This window comes from Rhinatrema bivittatum, chromosome 1 (genome assembly GCF_901001135.1).
Source record: "Rhinatrema bivittatum chromosome 1, aRhiBiv1.1, whole genome shotgun sequence".
Classification (NCBI taxonomy): domain Eukaryota; kingdom Metazoa; phylum Chordata; class Amphibia; order Gymnophiona; family Rhinatrematidae; genus Rhinatrema; species Rhinatrema bivittatum.
In genome coordinates this window covers 559,629,887-559,655,511 of record NC_042615.1, presented here as the reverse complement: position 1 = coordinate 559,655,511, position 25,625 = coordinate 559,629,887, and the positions used below count along the sequence as shown (strand labels likewise).

General features: G+C 45.1%; 1 protein-coding gene across 3 annotated transcripts in view; it reads left to right on the top strand.

The window, feature by feature from the left end:
* LOC115099247 overlaps positions 1–25,625 on the top strand; it is a 503,007-nt gene that overhangs the window by 93,468 nt on the left and 383,914 nt on the right. For all 3 annotated transcript variants that reach the window (XM_029616734.1, XM_029616743.1, XM_029616753.1), the window contains one exon: positions 208–290. In XM_029616734.1, coding sequence (XP_029472594.1) covers positions 208–290 — 83 coding nt within the window. The remainder of the gene's footprint in view (positions 1–207; positions 291–25,625) is intronic.

Below are 25,625 nucleotides of genomic sequence, written 5' to 3'. Positions count from 1 at the left end.
CTCCCTGGAGAGACTGAAATGGAATGGAATATCTCATTAAGCTGATACTAGATGGTAAGGGACCTAGGGCCATACAGTGGTTGACTAAGGGTCCTGCCACACATATCATATTTGTAGTCTTTGATTCTCATTCCACATTAGTTATATCATAACACTGATATATGGAAATAATGCTACCAACCTTTTTTCTTGTGTTGCTCATTGTAGATCACAATATGTCCAAAGATCATGTTCAGCTGAGGTGGGAAAAAGGACAGCAAAAGGGATCTGTCAGAATGTTCACCCTACAGGTATATAATGCAGGCAGAAATCTTAGAACTGTAAAGAATGAATGTTTTGCTTACCATATAGGCCTGTATTTGCAAAATTTGGAAGTGTGTATGATATATATTCCCCAAGCTGGCACAATTGTTTAATTACAGCAATTGAGCATTTACATGGTTCAGGAATTTTGCAGAATTGAGACTAAGCTGAATATAGTTACATTATGATTTGAAATGTTGTGGGCACTGGCCCACTGCTAGAATAAGCACTGAACATCAACAGCTGGAAAAGAGAAATTCTTTATTAGTAAGATATCTTGTGGAGCAATGTGGAGTACCACACCAGAGTAAAGTACACACAGCGCTCAAGGCTTAGAAGCTGTGCAGCAGGTTTTATACATCATCTCCTCCAAACCTGTACACCAGTGGGTAATTTCCTTTTCTTGCATAGCATCTTCTAACTAGTTAATACTCTTATCTCAGTTATGCTAACAATATTGTATTCCTTGTAGATTATGTAAGTTGAGCCCAGATAGTAGAAGCAAAACTTAATGCTGATTTTTTATATATTTTAGTATTCTAAGAGACCTGTGGCATACTTTAACTTATCCCAGGACAAGCAGGATGCTAGTCCTCACATATGGGTGACGTCACTGACGGAGCCCTATCCCGGAAAACTTTCTGTCAAAGTTTCTAGAAACTTTTGACCGGCATCCTGAGCCTACTGAGCATGCCCAGCATGCCATGATCCCTCGAGCCACAGGGTCTCCCTTCAGTCTTCTTTTTTCCGTGAAGCCATTAGCCTCGCGGTTATAGGAGTCCTGTGTGGTGAATTTTCACTACACCAAAAAGTTCAAAAAACTCGGAAAAACTTTAAAGCGCCATAGGGGTCTCCCTTTTTTCCACCGTCGGTAAGTCTTTAAATTTTTCTGGTCGGTTCCGTTACCGCTAAACCGTGTCAGAATGTCGTCGACGGCTGTCCGGCCTTCGCTATGGCGACGGGTTTCTAAAAGTGCTCGAACTGTTCCCGCACTATGTCCATAACGGATCCACACATCGAGTGTATACTTTGCCTCGGCGAGGGACATGACGTTTCGACATGCCCAAGATGCGCCGAGATGACGCCGAAAGGCAGAAGACTGCGCATGGAGAAAATGGAACATTTATTCCATCTTCAGCTAATGCCATCGACCTCAACTTCCACTCAGTCATCTCCAGCTGGAGCGATTTGGAAGGTCGTCCTTAAAAAACATAGACCGGATGAAGCAGGCGATCGGCCTTCACTGACCCCTTCAAAATCATTGATAAAGTCTACATCTGTCATTGAAAAAGGCGTCGAACATCGGCAGAAACATCATCATCGACACCGGAGGCCTCACGATCCTGAAGTGGATCCGATAACCGGAGTTCCATCGACAAGTCTCGAATCAACTCCAAAGAAGCCTTGGAGAGAAGACTCTCCATATCCACCGAGGCCTTTGACTCCTAGGCGATCCCCACCGATATCGGTGCCGGGAACCGTACCTCCACAGGGCCCTGCGGCGGTACCGGTATCGCCATCGCTGCCTCCCCCCATAGCTGCTCTGGTTTCACCAGCTATGAGGGCGGAACTTGACGGTTACATCTGCCAGGCAGTTCGAGACGCACTCTGTGACATGCCTCCGATGCCAGCACCGATCACAGTTCCGCCATCGTTGCCAGCACCATCGCCGGTACCGGTTCCACTTCCATCACCAGTGCCCATTCCGATGCCATCGCCGACTCCATCGCCGGTTCGAATTCAGCCAACACCGATGCTGGATATGTCCTTTTTCGTGCCAATTTTAGCGAAACTGGACACAATCATTGGTGCTATCCCGGTACAACCACCCGATGTCCTGGTGCCAACACCGATGGAAGAAGAAGAAATAGTGAAGGAAGTACCGATGCCTGAACCTATCCCAGGTCCATCGGGTATTTCACATCCACGGCCATAGTTTTCTCCACTATTCCCATCGAAACCACTGGAGAAACCATCGATGCCGTCGATTGTCATATCTTCCTATTCCATCAACTCCGCCTCGTCCATGTTCATCGGACATTTGGGAGGATCCAAATACTGATTCTTCCTCAGAGGACGTCCTCTCAGAACCTTCTCCTCCAGAGGAAAGAAGAAAATCCCCTCCAGAGGACCTTTCTTTTTCAAATTTCATGAAAGACATGGCTGATACCATCCCCTTCCAGCTGGAATCTGAAGAGGATACTAGACAAAAAACTCTGGAGGTATTACAATTCGTGGACCCACCTAAAGAAGTCCTGGCGATACCAGTTCACAAAGTCCTAGTCGACTTAGAACACAGGCTATAGGAGCATCCCTGCACCATACCACCGGTGAATAAAAGAACTGATGCTACATATCTAGTCCACAATATCCCAGGCTTCCAGAAGACTCAACTACCCCATCAATTGGTAGTAGTAGAGTCAGCTCAGAAGAGGTCAAAAAGAATAAAACCTCATTCATCAAATCCTCCTGGGAAAGACAACAGGTTTTTGGATACCATCGGCAGGAAAATGTTTCAGGGGTCCATGCTAGTATCCAGAAATGCGTCCTACCAACTCTAAATGACACAATATCAGTGTAATTTGTGGAAACAAATTCAGGAACTCTCAGAATCTCTTCCCCAACAATTTCAAGATTCCTTCAATACTATCATCCATAAGGGCCTGGAGGCTGGGAAACAGGAAGTTCGTGCAGCTTATGATAGCTTCGAGACATCTAGAATGTCTGCCACTGACATAAGTGCTCGCAGATGGGCCTGGCTCAAGGCCTCCGACTTGAGACCAGAAGTACAAGACAAACTTGCTGATCTTCCTTGTGCAGGGGACAATCTCTTTGGAGATAAAGTACGAGAAGCAGTTTCCCAACTGAAGGAACATTCGGAAACCTTGCGACAGCTCTCCTCTGCTCCCCAGGAGTCCCAGACATCCTCACGAAGACTCCCAAGGAAGGATTCAAAACGCCCATATTATAGACCACGGAGGTACTATCCACCTCCTGCCCGTGGAAGGTCATCTAGACCAGCACAAAGACCGCAGACCCGACAACCAAGAGCACCTAGAGCTCAACCCCCTCCACAAACAGGCCCGACTTCAGATTTTGAAATATCACCGGGGAACAGAAGCCTACCTCCCAATCTGACTCCAAATTTACCAGTAGGAGGTCGGATCACTTTCTTCCATCACAATTGGTCGCACATCACTACAGACCAATGGGTACTCTCGATAACATCTCAAGGGTACCACCTGGACTTTCTCACTGTACCAAACGATACTCCACCCACCTCATCTTGGACAGTAAACAATCAATCCACACTCTTACAAAAAGAATTATCCACCCTTCTGAGAGCCAGGGCTGTGGAACCAGTTCCCCGACCTCAGCAGGGCAGAGGATTCTACTCCCGTTATTTCCTCATTCCAAAGAAAACAGGAGGACTATGTTCCATATTGGACCTCCGGAAACTCAACAAATACCTGAAAAAAGAAAAATTCAGGATGGTATCATTGGGCACCATGCTACCTCTACTTCAAAAAGGAGATTGGCTCTATTCTCTGGATCTTCAAGATGCTTACGCTCACATTCCAATATTCCCTCCTCATTGCAAGTATCTGCGATTCCTGGTAGGAAGTCAACATTTCCAATACAAGATGCTACCATTCGGTCTTGCCTCAGCACCTCGAGTGTTCACAAAGTGCCTGGCAGTGGCAGCTGCCCACTTGCACAAGGAAGGCGTACATGTGTTTCCTTACCTGGACGATTGGCTCATCAGAAGCCAAACAAGACAAGGAGCTCTCAACTCACTCAAGCTCACAATAACTCTACTCCACTCATTGGGATTCCTCATCAATTACCAGAAATCCCACTTCATACCATCTCACCTGTTACAATTCATCGGAGCAGAATTAAACACAGACACTCGCCTCGTTAGCAGGCTGTCTCCGCGCACGCACGCAAATAACAGCTCATCAATGTCTCATTCTTTTGGGTCACATGGCCTCCACAGTTCACGTTACTCCTATGGCCAGATTAGCCATGAGAGTTACTCAATGGACACTCAGAAACCAATGGATACAAGCCATTCAACCACCGCCTTATCCAGTTCAAATAACTCAGCAACTACGGTCCTCACTCCTGTGGTGGACAAACATGGACAACTTGCTCGCAGGCCTACCTTTCCAACGACCGATTATGCAAGTGACGTTAACTACAGATGCATCCACCTTCGGATGGGGAGCACACATTCGTCATCTGCAGACTCAAGGTACTTGGACAAAACTCGAAGCTACATTTCAGATAAATTTCCTAGAGCTTCGAGCTATACATTATGTGCTGCATGCGTTCAAGGACTGCCTTTCCCACAAGACTGTTCTGATACAAACAGACAACACTGTAGCCATGTGGTACATAAACAAGCAGGGAGGTACGGGCTCATATCTCCTTTGTCAAGAAGCCGCACAGATTTGGAACTGGGCCCTAACGCACTCAATGTTTCTCCGGGCCACTTATCTGGCAGGCATTCACAATGTAGTGGCGGACCGCCTCAGTCGTCAGTTCCAACCTCACGAGTGGTCTCTAGATCCAGTAGTAGTGACCAAGATCTTTCAACGTTGAGGCCAACCAACAGTAGACCTCTTTGCATCTCAACTGAATTACAAAGTGGACAATTTTTGCTCCCTGAACAAACAGAAAAACTGCTTACCCAGGGACGCCTTTGCTCGCCACTGGAATTCAGGTCTTCTATATGCGTATCCTCCAATACCGCTAATAACCAAAATCCTAGTGAAGCTACAACAGGACAAAGGGTCCATGATACTCATAGCCCCATATTGGCCTCGACAAGTATGGTTTCCAATACTCCTCGATCTCTCGATCAGAGACCCAATTCGCCTGGGTACAGCACCCACTCTCATAACTCAGGATCAGGGCAGGTTGCATCATCCCAACCTTCAATTCCTATCCCTCACAGCATGGATGTTGAAAGCTTGATTCTACAACCTCTCAATCTTTCAACTAATGTCTCTCAAGTGCTTGTAGCTTCACGTAAACATGCCACACGAAAGAACTATCGTGCTAAATGGAATCGTTTACCACATGGTGCAAACAAAACAGTATTGATCCTTTTTCCTGCACTACATCATCTTTATTAGACTATCTATGGCATCTCTCAGACTCTGGTCTCCAGACCTCATCTGTAAGAGTACATTTAAGTGCAATCTCAGCTTATCACAATACCGTCGGAGATGCACCAATATCAGTGCAACCCCTCGTTAGTAGATTTATGAGAGGTTTAATTCAACTTAAACCTTCACACCGACCACCGATCACCAAATGGGACCTTAATTTAGTCTTAACGAGGCTCATGCGTTCTCCTTTTGAACCCATGGCTTCCTATGATGTTACATTTCTCACTTGGAAGACTATTTTCTTAATAGCCATCACATCTGCGAGAAGGGTTAGCGAGTTACAAGCACTTGTTACATACTCACCCTATACAAAATTCCTCCATGACCTAGTGGTACTCCGTACACACCCAAACTTTCTCCCCAAGGTAGTTACGGTATTCCACTTGAATCAATCCATCATCTTGCCTACTTTCTTCCCAAAACCGCACACTCACCAAGGAGAGAGGGCTTTATACACCTTGGACTGTAAACGTGCGCTTGCGTACTACTTAGATCGCACTACAGCCTATAGGAAATCCACTCAGCTCTTTGTTTCTTTTGATCAAAACAAACCTGGAAAAGCGGTGGGCAAACAAACTCTATCTAATTGGCTTGTAGATTGTATACAATTTTTTGTTATGAAAAAGCAGGCCTTCCTCTCCAGGGGCGAGTAAAGGCTCACTCAGTAAGAGCAATGTCAACCTCAGTAGCACACTATCGTTCAGTGCCAATAACTGACATATGTAAAGCCACGACATGGAGTTCTCTTCACACCTTTGCGGCTCAGTACTGTCTCGACAAGGAAGGACGACAAGATTCAGCCTAAGGACAATCTGTCTTAAAGAACTTGTTTCCAGCATGATCCAACTCCTTCCACATCCAACCTTTCGTGATTTCAGGCTGCCTCATTTTTCCCAACAGTATACCAGTTGTTGTGCCTGTTGCACAAGTTGTACACTGTTGGTCCAATACAAAGATGACACAGCCTGTAGCTTGTTAATCACCCATATGTGAGGACTAGCATCCTGCTTGTCCTGGGATAAAGCAAAATTGCTTACCTTGTAATAGGTGTTATCCCAGGACAGCAGGATGTAGTCCTCACGAAACCCACCCATACCCCGTGGAGTTGGGTCCGATACGTTTTATTATTTTATTTTTGGCTAACGCTCATTGCTACAAACGAGACTGAAGGGAGTCCCCTGTGGCTCGAGGGATCATGGCATGCTGGGCATGCTCAGTAGGCTCAGGATGCCAGTCAAAAGTTTCTAGAAACTTTGACAGAAAGTTTTCCGGGATAGGGCTCCGTCAGTGATGCCACCCATATGTGAGGACTACATCCTGCTGTTCTGGGATAACACCTATTACAGGGTAAGCAATTTTGCTATTTCAACAGCATTGACTGTTTCCACAGGTCTGATCAGTTCAGTCTTAATATGCTGCCTTTATTTTTCTGCTTCTTCAATGCCACCCACTAGCCTGTTTCCACAGAGAATCCCTCGAAGCAATCTTACAGGAATAATGATTCCCAAATCTGGCCTTTGAGACTTCCAAAAAGGTTTGGGTTTCAGGGTAACAAAACATCAAAATATGGAGAACAGATGCAAAATACTATATCATTGGTACCGTATACCAGTTAGATTTTGTAGGATGGGATTGAGTAACTTGGACAGGTGCTGGAGGGGCTATGGAGAAAAGGGCACTATATTTCATATGTAGTGATAAAGATATATTGGATGGAAATGATATCCTGGATATAGATAAGAACATAAGAAGTTGTCATACTGGGTCAGACCGAGGGTCCATCAAGCACAGCATCCTGTTTCCAACGGTGGCCAATACAGTTTAAAAGTACCTGGGAACTACCCAAATGATCTCATGCTACTAATGCTGGTAATAAGTAGTGTCTATTCCCTAAGCCAACTTGACTAAAAGCAGTTTATGGATGTCTCCTCCAGGAACTTGTCCAAACCTATTTTAAACCCAGCTAAGCTAACTGCCTTAACCACTGCCTTAACCACAACCTTCAGCAACAAATTCTAGAGCTTAATTGTGCATTGAGTGAAAAAGATGCTACAGAAATTTTTCTTCCTATGGACCCAGAAACTATTTTGCTGGGCCTCCCAACTTCTCGTAGACATGGGATTCCATTAGTGATCAATTTACTGATCGTGGCTAGAAGAACTATGGCCCAGCATTGGAAACTGCTGAAAATACTGTCCATAGAAATGTGGCTCCAAACAGCATGGAAGATGTTTTCAATGGAACTAGTGACTTACTATGTACTAGACACATATCAGAATGCACCAAAGGTCTGGGCTCCTTTTCTAAAATTAGCTGCCAAGAACTGAGGACGATGATCACCGACTTTATCACGTAGATAAGCAGGATGAATTAGCCATGCTGTCTGGGACGTCCTCCGGTCCTGTAGGTAGCGGGGCTCTCAAACTAAAGTTCTGAGTTTTGCTGTAGTGTGTGCCTGCTTGGCACTTCCCCCTCCCCTCTGTAGAGTCTCCTCAGTCCGTTTTTCTCCACGAGCCTTACAGCAAGCGGAGCTCTCGGTCTCCTCAAGCTTTCTGTGAAGAAAAAGAAAATTCAATGAAAGGAAGTTTATTTTAACTTAAACACCTTTAATAGTAGACTTAACTACTGCTTAAAAATAAGTCGAATTCTGGCAGAAAATGTCTCGTCCAGGCTTCAAATTCTGCAGTTGTGGGAAGATAATGTCAGTGACTGACAGACACATCTCCTGCTATATATGTCTAGGCCCTCAACATGACCAGGCCAATTGTGCTGACTGTGGATGGATGTCTCCTAGAGCACAAAGACAAAGAGCTGCAAAGATCCAAGAATTGAGAAAAACTGTGTCGGGATAGTATGCCCCCTTGGAGGAGTCGGCAAGATCCTCTCTGGGATCCTCCCGCGCTTTGAAAGAGTCGGTGCGTCCACGAGCGATGTCCATAGGCCACTCTGCATCGGCTGCGTCAGCAAAAACGTTTCCGTTGATGCCGAAGCATGGAGCAGGCGATGCATCCACTGCGTCAAAGAAGGCAGCAGTGTCGACCGGCGCTGATGCGTCGACAGGCATTGACATACTGATGCACCATCATTGACGCACCGATACAACCGGCGAAAGCAAATCCAGCCATGCTTCAGGATCAAAGCATGCGCATACTGCTTCGACGCACCAATGTACTACATGGTCATCTCATCATAAAAAGTCCCTGTTCTCGACTCCATCGATTCAAAAGACTCCAAAACAACCGAAAAAGCATGTTTCTGGCCATAAAAGGCAAAAGCAACCATCTCCTCTTTTAATTGTAGATGAGGACCCTTTATCATCTCCTCCTGATGCATCCTCACCATCTCTGTCATCAGACCAAGAGGAGCCCTTGCTCAAACGGCCTAGGAAGTCTTCATCAGGCACCGACAGACCTACTTTACCACCTCAAGCTCCACCACGAGGTGCGCCACCGACTGCACCACCTCAAGGAGAATTAGCATCCCAAGCAATGTCTCAAATTTCCTTAATATTATCTCAATTTCTAGCAATGGTCGCAGATCAAGGAGGACCCAGGCCAGAGCCCCCACAGGAGTCTCCACGTTCATCTCCAAGAAGCCCTAGCCCTGGTCCAGCTCTGGCATCGCCTTCTCTACCTCCGGCTGACCAATCACCTTTATCTTCTTCTCCTGGTTCTTCCACGGGGTACCCATCAGACCCTTCAGAAGATTCAACCAGAACCTGTGTCCCCTCCAGAGGACCTCACATATTCTAAATTTCTGGAGAAAGTGGGTCTAACACTGAATATTGAAACAAGGAAATTGCCAGACTCAAGAGTGGATGTTCTTGGGTTACTGTTGCATTCGTGCTTGTTCCTCGCCCTCGCTCCACCCTCTCTGCTTCTGTGGCGACTCCTTCCAGGTCTGACATACAGTTGCTACCACGGTGTTCTCCTGCCGCATCTCTTCGGAATCCCTGGGCTGGCCTGACACAACGGATCCGCCATGTTCCTGAGGACGTAAGGGCGCGTGCGCACGCGCGCTCCAGACTTTGTACCAGCAAGGGCGCAAATCTCAGGGGCGTCCTCCTATTGTGACGTCATCCATTTTCAATTTAAAAGGTCCTTGCTCGCTACTAAGGATCGAGTTAGCAAGGACTCGAATCTTTCTTCCAGTTACGATTCGCCCAAGCTACTCTGCTTTTGTATTACCAGGAGTATCTGCTCCTCGGGGGCTCTGCTCTCTCTTTTTGATTTCAGATTGTTGGACGGGATCCGGTACTCGCTCCTCAAGGGCCTACGTTCCCGAAGACTCAGAAAACTCCTATTGCCTGGAGGCAATCGCAGACGTGAACACAGTGAGTCCTTATCTGATAGGAACCGGTACTCGCCCCACAAGGGCCCATGTTCCTAATCTCTAAGACTCCCTTCAGTCAAGACGTTATTGCAGGTACGGAGATTGTGAGTTACCATTACAGATTAACAGATAGGAACTGGTACTCACTCCACGAGGGCCTATGTTCCTAAATCTCCTCTAGCCTCTCTTCTATTCCATAAGCCATCCTATACACAGTTATTGTGAGTTCTTATTCAGACTGCCTATAGGAACCAGTACTCACCTGTGGCTCCTGTTCCTGAATACTGAAGACTCTCTGTTGCATAAGAAGACATTACAGATTTCTACAATTGTGAGTGTATCATCTACCATTGGTTATGCCCTGCATACCCTGTCTACTCACTACCTATAGTCTCTCCTTACAGCTCAGCATCTTAGAGATTGTAATTCCAGTATTAGAGGGTCTTCAGCCCTGCCGGGCATATCAACTCACTAATGCCACCTCTGGTGGTTCTACTTCCAGTCTAATAAAGAGCTATCTGTATTTGTCTCAATACTCCAACCTAGCCGGTGGTCCCTCTCAGGATCTCCTCTTGAGGGCGCTGTTATCTGCCATCGGCCCAGGGATTCACCATTTCCATTAAGTGTTAGTACTTACACTAATAGAGCAGTATTATATCAACTGCCACTCTGTGGGAGCCAACCTACAACAGATCACTAACTCCACCTACGGAGTGTCATAAATTGCTAGCTCCTCGCCTTGGGGAGCAGCATTGAACAGTTACTAAAGGTGTTTGAAACTCCAGGAGAACCAGTTGCGCTTCCATCCCATGAAGTGCTGGATGCACTTATGAAAAGAGCCTGGGAAACAACACTTTCAGGCCCATCAACATCCAGGAAGTCAGAATTAAAGTATTGTATGCGCTAGTCTTCTTACTACTCCTATGTACAGTTGCCTCACGCTTCCATGGCAGTGATACAGAAAGCCCAAAATCAAGATTACATTCTAACACCCCTCCTGGTTGCGATTATAAATACATGAATGATTTTGGTAAGCAAGCATACCAATCCGGTATGCTTAACGCCAAATTACAACAGCATTAGTTTGCAATCACACAATATTTATTCGAGTACTTGCAGACCTTAAAGCCAAAACTTCAGGAGCGATCTCCTGATCAACAACTACCTAACAAATTCCATCAAATGGAGGAAGGATTAAGACACCTAATCCGTACAGTTTATGAAGGATTTGAAACATCCGTGAGATCTACAGCAAATGCAATCGCAGCAAGGAGAATTACATGGCTGAGAACAAGTGCTATCAGGGAGGATGTTCTAGAAAAGTTAGCTAACCTCCCCTGCTTACCTGACAACCTATTCGGCGACCAGATTCGGGAAACTATAGCGCAATTAAAAGAGCAGAAGTTAGCAGTTCAATCGCTAACTGCTCCACCAGAGATTTCCTCTTCTAGAAGATATTATTCAAGCTATAGAAAACCGCAGTATCAGTGCCGTCCTCTTAGGCCTTATCCACCTTCACAGCCTATGTATTATTCCACTCCACACCTTCAAACTTCGCAATCTCAGCTGCCTAGGCAGCGTCAGAGGAACCCAAAACAACCCAGGACTTCTCAAGACCAAAATCCGCCTAAACCTTCACAAGGTTTTTAGGAAATCTCACACCACCGCTACCACTTCCAGTCGGAGACAGGTTACTCCATTTCTTACCTGCATGGACTGCAATCACAACTGACTTCTGGGTTTTAAAGATAATAAAGGAAGGTTACTCCCTCAACTTCCAATCTTCTCCCCCTATGCCACACTCAGTACGCACAAGGCAACAGGTCGTACATTCTCAACAAATGCACCTGGAAATCAACAACCTCCTGCAACAACAGTGCATACACGAACTACCTGTCTCACACCATCACACAGGTTTTTATTCCCAGTACTTCCTCATTCCAAAGAAATCAGGAGGCCTCCATCCTATCCTAGATCTCAGAGCCTTCAACAAGCACCTGTTGACGGAGAAGTTCAGGATGACCTCACTCAAGTCCATCCTACCCTTATTCAACCCAGAGACTGGATGTGTTCCATAATTCTCAAGGATGCTTATTCCCACATACTGTTGCACAAGGCCTCCTGGCGGTACCTTTGTTTCTCGGTGAAATCACCGATCCCCATGGCTCCATCGACGCACATCCCACTCTCATCAGGGGAAGAGGACATGTTGAGGCTGGAGCCCATTCCGGGGCCTTCGGGAGTGCCCACACCGAGGACACCAGCGAAGTCCCCAATGCCATCGGTGCCATTTCACCTGGCACCGATACCAGATCTCGATTTATCGATGCCAAGGCCAGGACCATCAATGCTGGCACCGATACCTTTAATGCCAAGACCTCCTCTGGCTGGAGGAGTTCCAGGTTTTCCAATAAGACCTCCAATGGATGCCGGGGATCAACCTTATGATCCATGGGCAGACGATTCCTCTGAATCCCAGGACTCAACCGAGGTCCCGTCGGAGCCGTCACCTCCAGAGGAAAGGCGCAAGTCTCCGCCAGAAGACCTCTCCTTTATTAGCTTTATCAAGGAGATGGCGGAGACTATTCCCTTTACACTGCAGACAGAGGAGGATTCCAGGCATGAAATGCTAGAAGTACTTCAGTTCCTAGATCCTCCAAAGGAAATCATGTCTGTCCCAGTCCATGAAATTCTACAGGATTTGATGCAGCGGAACTGGGAGCATCCTGGAACGGTTCCTTCCGTGAACTGTAAGATGGACGGCAATCTACTTAGTTCAGCCATCCCCAGGCTTCCAAAAGACACAATTGGCACATCAGTCGGTGGTGGTGGAGTCCGCCCAGAAGAGAGCCAAGCGTCCAAAGTCCCATTCCTCAGCGCCACCTGGGAAGGAGCAGAAGTTTCTTGATGCTTTAGGCCACAGGGTGTTTCACGGAGCTATGCTCATCTCACGTATTGCATCATATCAGCTATATATGACACAGTACAATCGAAACCAGTTTAAACAACTACAGGTCTTTGGTGAGTCCCTCCCAGAGCAGCTTCAAGACCAGCTTAATTCCATCATTAAAAAAGGCTTTGACGCTGGAAAACATGAGGTCAGATTGGCGTATGATGTCTTCGATACAGCCTCCCGATTATCAGCGGCTGGTATCAGCGCTCGCTGTTGGGCTTTTCTGAAGTCCTCTGATTTCAGCCCGAAGGTACAGGATCGTTTGGCTGACCTCCCCTGCACAGGAGATAACCTCTTTGGTGAAAAAATCCAGGAGATGGTAGCCCAACTGAAGGACTACAGTGAAACACTTCGTCAGCTCTCGGCCACTCATGCTGAATTTTCAGCTCCCTCCAAGCGCCCGTTCAGACGAGAAGCTAAACGAACAGCGTACAAAGCCCGGAGTTATTATCCACCATCGGCACGGGCTCACCCATCCCGGCCATTCCAGAAGTCTGCACCACGCCAGCCACGGGCTCAAAAAAACTCAGCCTCCTGCCCAGCCTACTCCTGCGACGGGATTTTGACTTCCAACTCGGGAGCGAAGATCATCCCCCTCTGCCAAATCTGCCTGTTGGCGGCCGGCTATGCCACTTCTCCACCATGTGGCTAAAATTCACCACAGACCGGTGGGTACAGTCGGTCGTAACTCAAGGCTACATCTGCCTGTTGGCGGCCGGCTATGCCACTTCTCCACCATGTGGCTAAAATTCACCACAGACCGGTGGGTACAGTCGGTCGTAACTCAAGGCTACCACTTAAATTTCCTCTCATCCTGTCGGACAGTCCACCTCGGCCGGGGTGGACCCCCTCCGACCACTACCTTCATCTGCAGATGGAAGTAACTTCTGTTCTGCAAGCGAATGCCATAGAACCGGTTCCTGTTTCCCAGAGGGGACTCGGATTCTACTCCTGATACTTTTTAATCCCAAAAAAGACAGGAGGTACTCGCCCGATATTAGACCTTCGGGCTCTAAACAAACATCTTCGGAGAGAGATGTTTCGGATGGTAACCTTGGGCTCCTTACTTCCACTTCTCCAACAGGGGGATTGGCTTTGCTCTCTAGACCTGAAAGACACGTACATGCACATCGCAATTACCCCGTCTCACAGAAAATACCTCCGCTTCCTTGTCGGAGGCCAACATTTCCAGTATAGGGTACTTCCATTCGGCCTTGCATCAGCCCCTCGTGTCTTCACGAAATGACTGGCAGTTGTAGCCGCACGCTTAAGAAGACTGGGCACTTTTGTATATCCTTACCTGGACGACTGGTTACTGAGAGCTCAGTCATCGGAAGGAGTTCTTCACTCCCTCCATCTTACAGTGCGACTACTACTGTCATTGGGATTTCTAATCAATGATCAGAAATCTCACCTGATTCCATCTCAGTCCCTCTCCTTTATTGGAGCGAATCTCGACACGATCCAAGCAAAGGCTTTTCTTCCCATGGACCGAACTCACACATTAGTATTACTGGCACAGGCTCTGCAGTCTCGTCGAACCACAAAGGCTCGTCATCTACTCGTCTTACTAGGATATATGGCATCCCCGGTCCATGTTACCCCAATGACTCGTCTGGCCATGCAAGTAACGCAGTGGACATTAAAGTCCCAGTGGTCACAGGCACATCATCCCATGTCCGACATTGTCCATATCACCAGGCAGCTTTGCCTCTCACTGGAGTGGTGGATCCAGGAGTCCCACCTGCTTCAAGGGCTACCATTTCAAGCTCCAGAACCTCAGATGATCTTAAAAACAGATGCTTCTACTCTAGGGTGGGGAGCACGTGTCAACCATCTGCAGACTCAGGGAACCTGTTTGGCAGAGGAGTCACAACATCAAATACATTTTCTGGAGCTCCGAGCGATCAGATATGCTCTCTCTGCGTTTCGGGATTATTTGTCCAGCAAAACAATCCTGATCCAAACGGACAACCAGATAGCAATGTGGTACATCAACAAGCAGGGAGGAACCGGATCCTATCTGCTACCTCAACCCTGTCGTTGCGGACAGGATATTTTGGAAGTGGGGTACACGACCATCGACCTCTTCGCGTCACTTCATAATCGCAAGGTGGACAACTTCTGCTCCCTACATCGCAGTTGCCAAGTTCCACCTCGGGATGCGTTCGCCCTATCCTGGAAGAAGGGCCTCCTCTATGCCTACCCACCACTTCCTCTCAACAGCAAGACTCTCGTAAAGCTATGCACGGACAAGGGTTTAATGATTCTCATTGCCCCCTACTGGTCGCGACAGGCATGGTTTCCCATCCATCACGATCTCTCAGTGCATCCGCAGATTCCCCTAGGCTTGGATCCGTCCCTGATATCTCAGAGGAATGGCCAATTGCGCCACCCCAACCTTCAGGCCTTGTCACTGACAGCTTGGATGTGAAAGGTTGATCCTGCAACCTCTCAATCTTTCGGACTCTGTATCCCAGGTCCTGGTAGCTTCACGAAAACTTTCTACTACAAAGTCTTAACATTCAAAATGGAAAAGATTTTCTTTGTGGTGCACTTCAAAGGAGTTAGATCCTTTTACTTCCCCACGAATCAGTTTTTAGACCACCTTTAGCATCTCTCGGAGTCGGGTTTGCAAACCTCCTTCATCAGGGCGCATGTCAGTGCAGTGGCCACCTTCCATAGGGGTACAAGGGATGTCTCTATCTCGACGCAGCCCCTGGTAGTGTGCTTTATGAAGGGCTTGCTTCACCTGAAGCCTCCTTTCCATCCACCGGCCCCGGCTTGGGATCTTAATGTGGTATTAGCGCAGCTCATGAAACCTCTGTTTGAGCCTCTGCATTCCTGCGAGTTGCGCCATCTCACTTGGAAGGTCCTTTTCCTTCTGGCGTTAACGTCTGCTCGCAGGATCAGTGAGCTACAGGTGCTGGTTACATACCCCCCTTACACGAAATTTCTTCATGATCGGGTGGTCCTTCGCACTCATCCTAAATTTCTTCCAAAAATGGTATCTGAGTTTCATTTAAACGATCTATAGTGCTGCCTACTTTCTTTCCCAAACCCCATTCACTTCCTGGTGAGAGGGCTCTGCATTCCTTGGACTGCAAACATGCGCTGGCCTTTTATTTGGAACGCACTGCAGGCCATAGGAAATCCACCCAGCTCTTTGTTTCCTTTGATAAACTTAAGCTGGGAATCTCAGTAGGAAAGCAGACCCTATCCTCTTGGCTAGCGGACTGTATTTCCTCCTGCTATCATCAAGCAGGCCTTCCTCTCCAGGGACGCATTAAGGCGCACTCCATTAGAGAAATGGCAATGTCGGTAGCACACCTTCGTTTTGTACCTCTTCTTGATATCTGCAAAGCTGCAACTTGGAGTTCTCTCCATACCTTTGCAGCCCACTATTGCCTGGACAAAGATGGCACACAAGATTCTATCTTTGGCCAGTCTGTTCTGCGCAATCTATTTTCAGCGTAATAACCAACTTCCTTCCACACCAGCTGGGATTTTCAGGCTGCCCGTTATCCAAAGAACCACCCCTGTTGTTGTGCCTGTTGCACGTCTTTGGGTGTTTTTGGTACATGCACAGGCATCCTCAGCTTGTTATTCACCCATATGTGAGGACTACCATCCTGCTTGTCCTGTGAGAAAGCAGAGTTGCTTACCTGTAACAGGTGTTCTAACAGGACAGCAGGATGTTAGTCCTCACGAAACCCACCCGCCACCCAGCGGAGTTGGGTACGCTTGCGATATATTATTTTATTTTTCGCACGCTCTATTTTACTATACATCAGACTGAAGTGAGACCCCTGCTGGATGCAGGGTTAGTGCCATGCTGGGCATGCCCAGTAGGTGCCAGTCAAAGTTCTAGAAACTTTGACAAAAGTATTCCGTGATTGGGCTCCATCCTGATGATGTCACCCATACGTGAGGACTAACATCCTGCTGTCCTGTGAGAACACCTGTACAGGTAAGCAGTCATATTGACTGACCTTTCCAAGAGCAGGCCCAGGAATCTAATGCTGCCTGGCACTCCTATCTCATTATCTCCCCTTTTTAGAATCCACTGGTGCCTTTGCCCACACTGGAGCCAGTCTTCAGATGAGCCCTTGTTGTCAGTGTGAGCTTACAGGGTTTCGCCCCATAGGCTGTGCAAACCACACCACACCAGAAAGGGTCCATTCCCGTTATAGCATTGGGGTAAAGTCTACATGTAGAAAGTATATGCATACTTTAGCCTGAATTTTCAAAGCAGATTTGTACAAACAAATTCACTTTGAGAATTAGCTTACATCTATGGAATACAGCACAGCACAGCACACATGTATATCTGCTTGGCATCAGGTGTAAATGTGTGTGTAGATTTTTGAAAATCTAATGTATACATGCAAATGGTTATCCTGCCTTCTCCTCCCCCAGGAATGCCTCTTTCCGGTGTAAGTAAAATATTTGTGAAATTGCTTTTGCGCACACTTTTATAACTACAACATCTCTTGGCAATTTTCAAATGCCATTTTTGCAAATAAAACCAGGTTTTATGCACTTAAATCCTTTTGAAAATTCAGCCCAAAATAAATATTCTATGGAGATGATTTTTGAAAGGATTTACACAATTAAAACCAGATTTTAGATTTGTAAATAAACTTGTGAAAATTGCTACTTTTACATGCATAACTCTTTTGAAATTTCACTCCATAGGGCTAAATTTTCATAAGGTTGTACATGTATAAATGGACTTTTCAAAATTTTTATGATATACGCTACTTTTACATGCATAATTCCTAAACATATATATATATTTATATAGCTGTATCTCTCCCTATATATATATATATATATATATATATATAATGGGTAGGCAATATCAGTCCTGGAGTGCCACACACAAGTCTGGGTTTTGGGTAGTTGAGGTTTTATTTTATATAACCTATCATTAAAATCATCCATTGTACCTGAAGACTGGAGGATAGCTAATGTAACCCCAATATTTAAAAAGGGCTCCAGGGGCGATCCAGGAAATTACAGACCAGTTAGCCTGACTTCAGTGCCAGGAAAAATAATGGAAAGTGTTCTAATCACAGAACATATAGAAAGACATGGTTTAATGGAACAAAGTCAGCATGGCTTTACCCAGGGCAAGTCTTGCCTCACAAATCTGCTTTACTTTTTTGAAGGAGTTAATAAACATGTGGATAAAGGTGACCCGGTAGATGTAGTATACATTTTGCGCCGCCATTTTGCAAAATGGCGGCGCAAAATGGCGCCGGCCATAGACCAACACGATTCGACTGCAGGAGGTCGTTCCGGACCCCCGCTGGACTTTTGGCAAGTCTTGTGGGGGTCAGGAGGCCCCCCCAAGCTGGCCAAAAGTCCATTTAGGGGAAGATTGAGGTAAGAAGTAGGATAGGGATGAGGGTTATGATTATATGGACTTAAAATCAGATTTAGCTATTATGATTATTAAATATAAATTATATCATTTATTTATTTATTATTTTTATATACTGACATTTGATCTCAATTGAGATATCACACTGGTTTACATTCAGGTACTGTAGGTATTTCCCTATCCTCAGAAGGCTTACAATCTAAGTTTTGTACCTGAGGCAATGGAGGGTAAAGTGACTTGCCCAAGGTCACAAGGAGCGACAGCAGGACTCAAATCCTGGTCTCCTGGTTCATAGCCCAGTGCTCTAACCACTAGGCTATTCCTCCTCCTACAATACAATCTGTATTGTATCATTAATGATACAATACAGATTTACTTCATAAAGCACTGATAAATTAATAGTTTTATTAAATTTTCAATAAAAACATTAATAATTTTAAGAAACATTGTTTTGTTGGAATGATTTATTGATTAAATGAGAGTGCTTATTTTTCCCCCATAGTTTTAAGTTGGGTTTTTTTTGATATATATATATATATATATATATATATATATATATGTATATACATACATATACTCAGTCAGAGACATTCTCTAAAGAAGAATATATTTTATTTTACATTAGAAAAGTATACAATTAAATTCAATTGATAAATTTAATTGATTAGGTCAGATGAATTCAGACTAAGGGGGTCATTTTCTATAGTTTTCGCACGTGAAAAGTCTCTTTTCGCGTGCGATAGCTAGATCAGGGCAGAGTCTGCACTGGAAGGGGAGGAGTCGAGGCGGCATCGGGGCAGACACGGCGAAGACATCGCTGACGGCGAAAAGGTAAGGCCCCTTATTGCCGCTAGTAACACGCTCATTAGCACCACCTTTCATGGTGGTGCTATTAGTTTGCGAAAGCCGGCAGCGATAGCACCGCGGTGGTGCAATCGCTGCTGGCTTTCGCAGGCCCGCCCCCTGGTACCGCACGATTCACTAAGGCCTGCGATTTTAGAAAATCCAGGCCTAAGTCTGTTTAAATCAAATTAATTCAGATCAAGTCAGTTGATGTAAAAAAAAAAAAATGACAAAGTGATGCTTACCAAGAGTTAAAATTCTTTGCAAAGCCTCGGGCATGCTGTGATCAGAATAGGATAGCAGCAGCCCCAAATATCTTGAACGTATGGTAAATATATCTTTTTTTCTGTATACTTTTAACAATTTGCAATTAGCATATAACTGGCTAACATAGCAATCCTTTATCCTCGAGAGTTACTAAACTATTAATGGAGTCAGTAGCATGGAATCTTCTTAGCATTTGGGTAATTTCCGGGTTCTTGTGTATTCGGATCTCTCCTCGGTATGCCGGGGGCGGAACCTATCTGAACCTTGACAGCTTCCAGTACCTGAGGATGAAGGTTTACCAGACATTCCTCCACCACTCCCTAACTTACCAGGATTACCTGACTTCACCCAGCAGGCAATGGCACAGATTTCTTCCGCCCTCACAGGTTTATTTGCTTCTATACAATCAAGTTTGCAAATACCACAGGTGCCATCACACAATTTGGAGTCACCGTCTGCACCACCAAACTTACTTCCAGTACTGCCTCAACTTCCACCTATGTCACCACGAAGTCATTCTCCACCTCCACAACCGCAATCGCAGGATCCCACGAAACCATTCCTGCATCCTGTCTCACAACCTACCTCTCCTAATACTTCAACCGGATATCCATCCGACCCTGCAGAGGAACCACAAGAACCATACTCTCCCCCAGAGGACCTTTCCTACCCCAAGTTCCTCGATAAAGTTGGAACAACTTTAAATCTAGACACCCAAAAGGTTCCGGATCCTAGAACGGAGACTTTAGGTATCCTAAAGATCTTTGATCTCCCTTCCGAACCCACTTCATTACCATCACATCAAGTTCTGGATAATCTGTTAGGAAAATCTTGGGAGACACCTTTCTCAATTTCTCCAGTATCGAGGAAATTTGATCTAAAATTCAAAATGAGGCACTCAAAATTTTATTCACCATCACAATTGCCACACGCCTCTATAATGGTAGAGTCGGCACTACTGAGGGCAAAGAGAACAAAAACACACTCCAGCACTCCCCCAGGTAGGGATAATAAATATTTGGACGACTTCGCTAAGAAAATTTCCAGTCCGCAATGTTAGCAGCTAGAATAAATCAACATCAATTCTATATAGTCCAATATATATATATGAGTGTGTGCTGCAATTAAAACTTCTATTTCCACCAGGGGAAACCACACCACACCAACCCCACCCCAAGCACTGCACGATATGGAGGAGGCTACGAGACACCTCCTCAGAACGGTATACAAGTCTTTCGAGACAAATTCTAGATCATCTGCAACAGCCATCGCAGCCTGTAGAATAGCATGGCTCAGATCCAGTGCTATTTGTGAAGATGTCCACAAAAAATTGGCGAACCTCCCCTGTACAGGGGACAACTTCACACGTTAGACTGTAAAAGAGCACTAGCTTATTATAAGAATAGGACACAATCAGAATCCAGACCTTCACAACTCTTTCTCTCATTTAACGCTAATGCGCATGGACTTCCTGTATCAAAGTGCACCATATTGAGCTGGTTGACACAATGTATTCTTTACTGTTACGAAAAGAAGAACACTGTGCTACCTACAAAACCAAACGCCCATCAAGTACGGGCACGTTCCACTTCCATAGCTCATCTGAGACATGTTCCTCTTCTGGATATTTGCAAAGCGGCCACATGGTCATCTCTGCATACCTTCACTTCTCATTACTGTCTCGATCATCAAGCGACTGCAGACACCAAAATCAGTCAAGCAGTCTTACAAACTTGTATAAATCCATAACCAACATGACTGCCCACAATGTCACACCCTATTCTGAAGGCTTAATAAATAATCAACCGTGGCGTGACTAGGAGCTTGGGACTCCCATCAACAGCATGGCTAATTCAGCCCTGCTATCGATGGGAAAAAGCAAGTTTGCTTCCCGTAAAAGGTGTTTCCGTAGATAGCAGGATGAATTAGCCATGCGGCCCCTCCCTCCTCCCTGGACAGTCAAGATTACACAAACATCTATGCTTAATTACTGACTGAGGAGAATCTGTCTTCTTGCACGGGAACACACGCGCAGCCGCAGTGCAAAGCTCTGCACTAAGCTTTTGAAAAGCTCCGCCTCCTGGCCTTGATAGACAGTCCCATCAACAGCATGGCTAATTCATCTTGCTATCTACGGAAACACCGTTTACGGTAAGCAAACTTGCTTTTATTGGCTTTCATTTTTTAAAGGTAAAGGGGAACAGATACCATGTCACTATAAACAAAGCATACCTGAAAATACAATATACAATCCAATACATGTAAACTGAGATCCTCACACTCTATCATTTTAAATTAAAGCATAGAAAGTTCAAGCAAATGTTAAGAAAGTTTCTTGTAAGATTTATACTTTTAACATGATGTCTGCCATTAGAAGTACAGAAATATGGGGAGTCTGGCTAGATTGAAAATCCGGATGCTTTCTTTGGAAGAAGGTAGTAATGATAGGAGCTGCATATGTTAGAGATTCCAACACAGAATTTTGCAATGATTTACTAGACCAGTGGTTCTCAACCGGTGTGTCGCGACACACCAGTGTGTCGCCAAGAACACACAAGTGTGTCGCCACCCTTCCCGTTCCTCCGCTGACTCAGCTGCTCCCCTTCCAGAGCAAAATAGGTCCTCCGCCCAGGCTTAAAATGCTGATAGCCTGGGCAGAATGTGGCTGGACAGCTGGAGTCAGCGGCACCAGCATACTCTCTTCTTCTTGCCCCCTCGCCCCCGGCCCAGAAGAGGAAGTGGTGAGTAGCGGGTACGTGCACAGGAAGAAGAGACCATGCTAGTGCAGGCAGCGTCGGCCCGAAGAAAAAAAGAGAGGTGCAGCCTGAGGAATGAGTTGCGCAGCTCGGAAAAAAACAAAGAACATCATCAACCCCCGCAGCCGATGGGACTCCTTTCTCCGCAAGGGCTGAAAATGAAGAAGGTTGCTGCTGCCTTTAGGGTTAGAAGTGGAGGAGGCTGCTGCTGCCGCTAGTTCGGGGGAGGGGGGGAGAGTGAGTGAATGAGCAAGCATGTGTGTTTGAGATCCTGTGTGTGTGTGTGAGAGTGAGAGAGCATGTATGTGAATGACTGAGAGCCTGTACATGTGAAAGAGAAGTATGTGTGTGATTGAGAGCTGGTTTAGGTGAGGGAGCATGTGAGTATGTGATTGACAGCATGTGTGAAAGTGAGAGAAAGATAAAGCATGTGTGTCTGTGTGTGATTGAGAGCTGGTTTAGGTGAGAGAGCATGTGAGTATGTGATTGAGAGCATGTGTGAAAGTGAGAGAAAGATAAAGCATGTGTGTCTGTGTGTGATTGAGAGGTGGTTTAGGTGAGGGAGCATATGAGTATGTGATTGAGAGCATGTGAGAAAGATAGAGTATATGTGTCTGTGTGTGATTGAGAACTGGTTTAGGTGAGGGAACATGTGAGTATGTGATTGAGAGCCTGTGTGTAAATGAGAGAAAGAGAGAGCATGTTTGTAAGCATGTGAATGAGAGTCTGTGTGTGAGAGAAAAAACAGCATGTATGTGTGTGATTGAAAGCCTGTGTTTGTAAGCCTGAAAAGATAGCAGCATTTGTGTAAATGTGTAATTAAGAGCCTATATAAGTGAGAGAGAAAAAGCACACATTAAGAAAGGTGGAAAGAAGCACACATTAAGAAAGGTGGAAAGAAGGCAAAACAATTAACGGCATGGTTAAAAGGGGAGGTGAAAGAAGCTATTTTAGCCAAAAGATCTTCATTCAAAAATTGGAAGAAGGATCCAACAGAAGAAAATAGGTTAAAGCATAAACATTGGCAAGTTAAATGTAAGACATTGATAAGACAGGCTAAGAGAGAATTTGAAAAGAAGTTGGCTGTAGAGGCAAAAACTCACAGTAAAAACTTTTTTAAATATATCCAAAGCAGAAAGCCTGTGAGAGAGTCAGTTGGACCGTTAGATGATCGAGGGGTTAAAGGGGCACTTAGAGAAGATAAGGCCATCGCGGAAAGATTAAATGATTTCTTTGCTTCAGTGTTTACTGAAGAGGATGTTGGGGAGGTACCCGTAATGGAGAAGGTTTTCATGGGTAATGATTCAGATGGACTGAATCAAATCACGGTGAACCTAGAAGATGTGGTAGGCCTGATTGACAAACTGAAGAGTAGTAAATCACCTGGACCGGATGGTATACACCCCAGAGTTCTGAAGGAACTAAAAAATGAAATTTCAGACCTATTAGTAAAAATTTGTAACTTATCATTAAAATCATCCATTGTACCTGAAGACTGGAGGATAGCAAATGTAACCCCAATATTTAAAAAGGGCTCCAGGGGCGATCCGGGAAACTACAGACCGGTTAGCCTGACGTCAGTGCCAGGAAAAATAGTGGAAAGTGTTCTAAACATCAAAATCACAGAACATATAGAAAGACATGGTTTAATGGAACAAAGTCAGCATGGCTTTACCCAGGGCAAGTCTTGCCTCACAAATCTGTTTCACTTTTTTGAAGGAGTTAATAAACATGTGGATAAAGGTGAACCGGTAGATATAGTATACTTGGATTTTCAGAAGGCGTTTGACAAAGTTCCTCATGAGAGGCTTCTAGGAAAAGTAAAAAGTCATGGGATAGGTGGCGATGTCCTTTCGTGGATTGCAAACTGGCTAAAAGACAGGAAACAGAGAGTAGGATTAAATGGGCAATTTTCTCAGTGGAAGGGAGTGGACAGTGGAGTGCCTCAGGGATCTGTATTGGGACCCTTACTTTTCAATATATTTATAAATGATCTGGAAAGAAATACGACAAGTGAGATAATCAAATTTGCAGATGACACAAAATTGTTCAGAGTAGTTAAATCACAAGCAGATTGTGATAAATTGCAGGAAGACCTTGTGAGACTGGAAAATTGGGCATCCAAATGGCAGATGAAATTTAATGTGGATAAGTGCAAGGTGATGCATATAGGGAAAAATAACCCATGCTATAATTACACAATGTTGGGTTCCATATTAGGTGCTACAACCCAAGAAAGAGATCTAGGTGTCATAGTGGATAACACATTGAAATCGTCGGTGCAGTGTGCTGCGGCAGTCAAAAAAGCAAACAGAATGTTGGGAATTATTAGAAAAGGAATGATGAATAAAACGGAAAATGTCATAATGCCTCTATATCGCTCCATGGTGAGACCGCACCTTGAATACTGTGTACAATTCTGGTCGCCGCATCTCAAAAAAGATATAATTGCGATGGAGAAGGTACAGAGAAGGGCTACCAAAATGATAAGGGGAATGGAACAACTCCCCTATGAGGAAAGACTAAAGAGGTTAGGACTTTTCAGCTTGGAGAAGAGACGACTGAGGGGGGATATGATAGAGGTGTTTAAAATCATGAGAGGTCTAGAACGGGTAGATGTGAATCGGTTATTTACTCTTTCGGATAGTAGAAAGACTAGGGGGCACTCCATGAAGTTAGCATGGGGCACATTTAAAACTAATCGGAGAAAGTTCTTTTTTACTCAACGCACAATTAAACTCTGGAATTTGTTGCCAGAGAATGTGGTTCATGCAGTTAGTATAGCTGTGTTTAAAAAAGGATTGGATAAGTTCTTGGAGGAGAAGTCCATTACCTGCTATTAAGTTCACTTAGAGAATAGCCACTGCCATTAGCAATGGTTACATGGAATGGACTTAGTTTTTGGGTACTTGCCAGGTTCTTGTGGCCTGGATTGGCCACTGTTGGAAACAGGATGCTGGGCTTGATGGACCCTTGGTCTGACCCAGTATGGCATTTTCTTATGTTCTTATGTTCTTATGTGAGCGATTGAGAGCCAGTATGAGAGAGAGAGAAAGAGAGAAGAAAGTTGCAAGCAAACCATCCCTCCTGCTAATTCAAAACAATCTCAGGGCACCTGGATATCAAACGTTCCCAGGTATGCAGAGCAAAAAATTGTTTGTATCCTTATTATTTTTCATTACCGGGTCTTTGTGTCTGCTATTTTGAGATTTTATTGGTCGCTAGAAATTTTTTATATGAGTTTTTAATTATTGGATATGTCATTTATCCACTGTTTTGAAATAATCTGTTCTTTTTGTTAGTATGGTTTTACTGCCACTGATTTTATATTTCTTGATTTGTTTTATAAGGATGGGTGATGGTTTTTTTTTCCTTTGTTGCACTGCATACAGAGACTCTGGCTTGTTGCGGTTTCCAATTCAGTTTTTGTCGGCATGCTTCTAGTTATGCGTTTTGGTCTTTTTATTCTTTGTTAGGTGAGGGTCAGCACATGTGATTCATGTGAGGTTTTCTGCTGGCATGTAGTTTCTGTGTAGGGCTCTATAGCAACCTGACTTGGTCCGTTTTCCTAATAGGAGGTGTATTGGTGTCTTAAGGCCTAG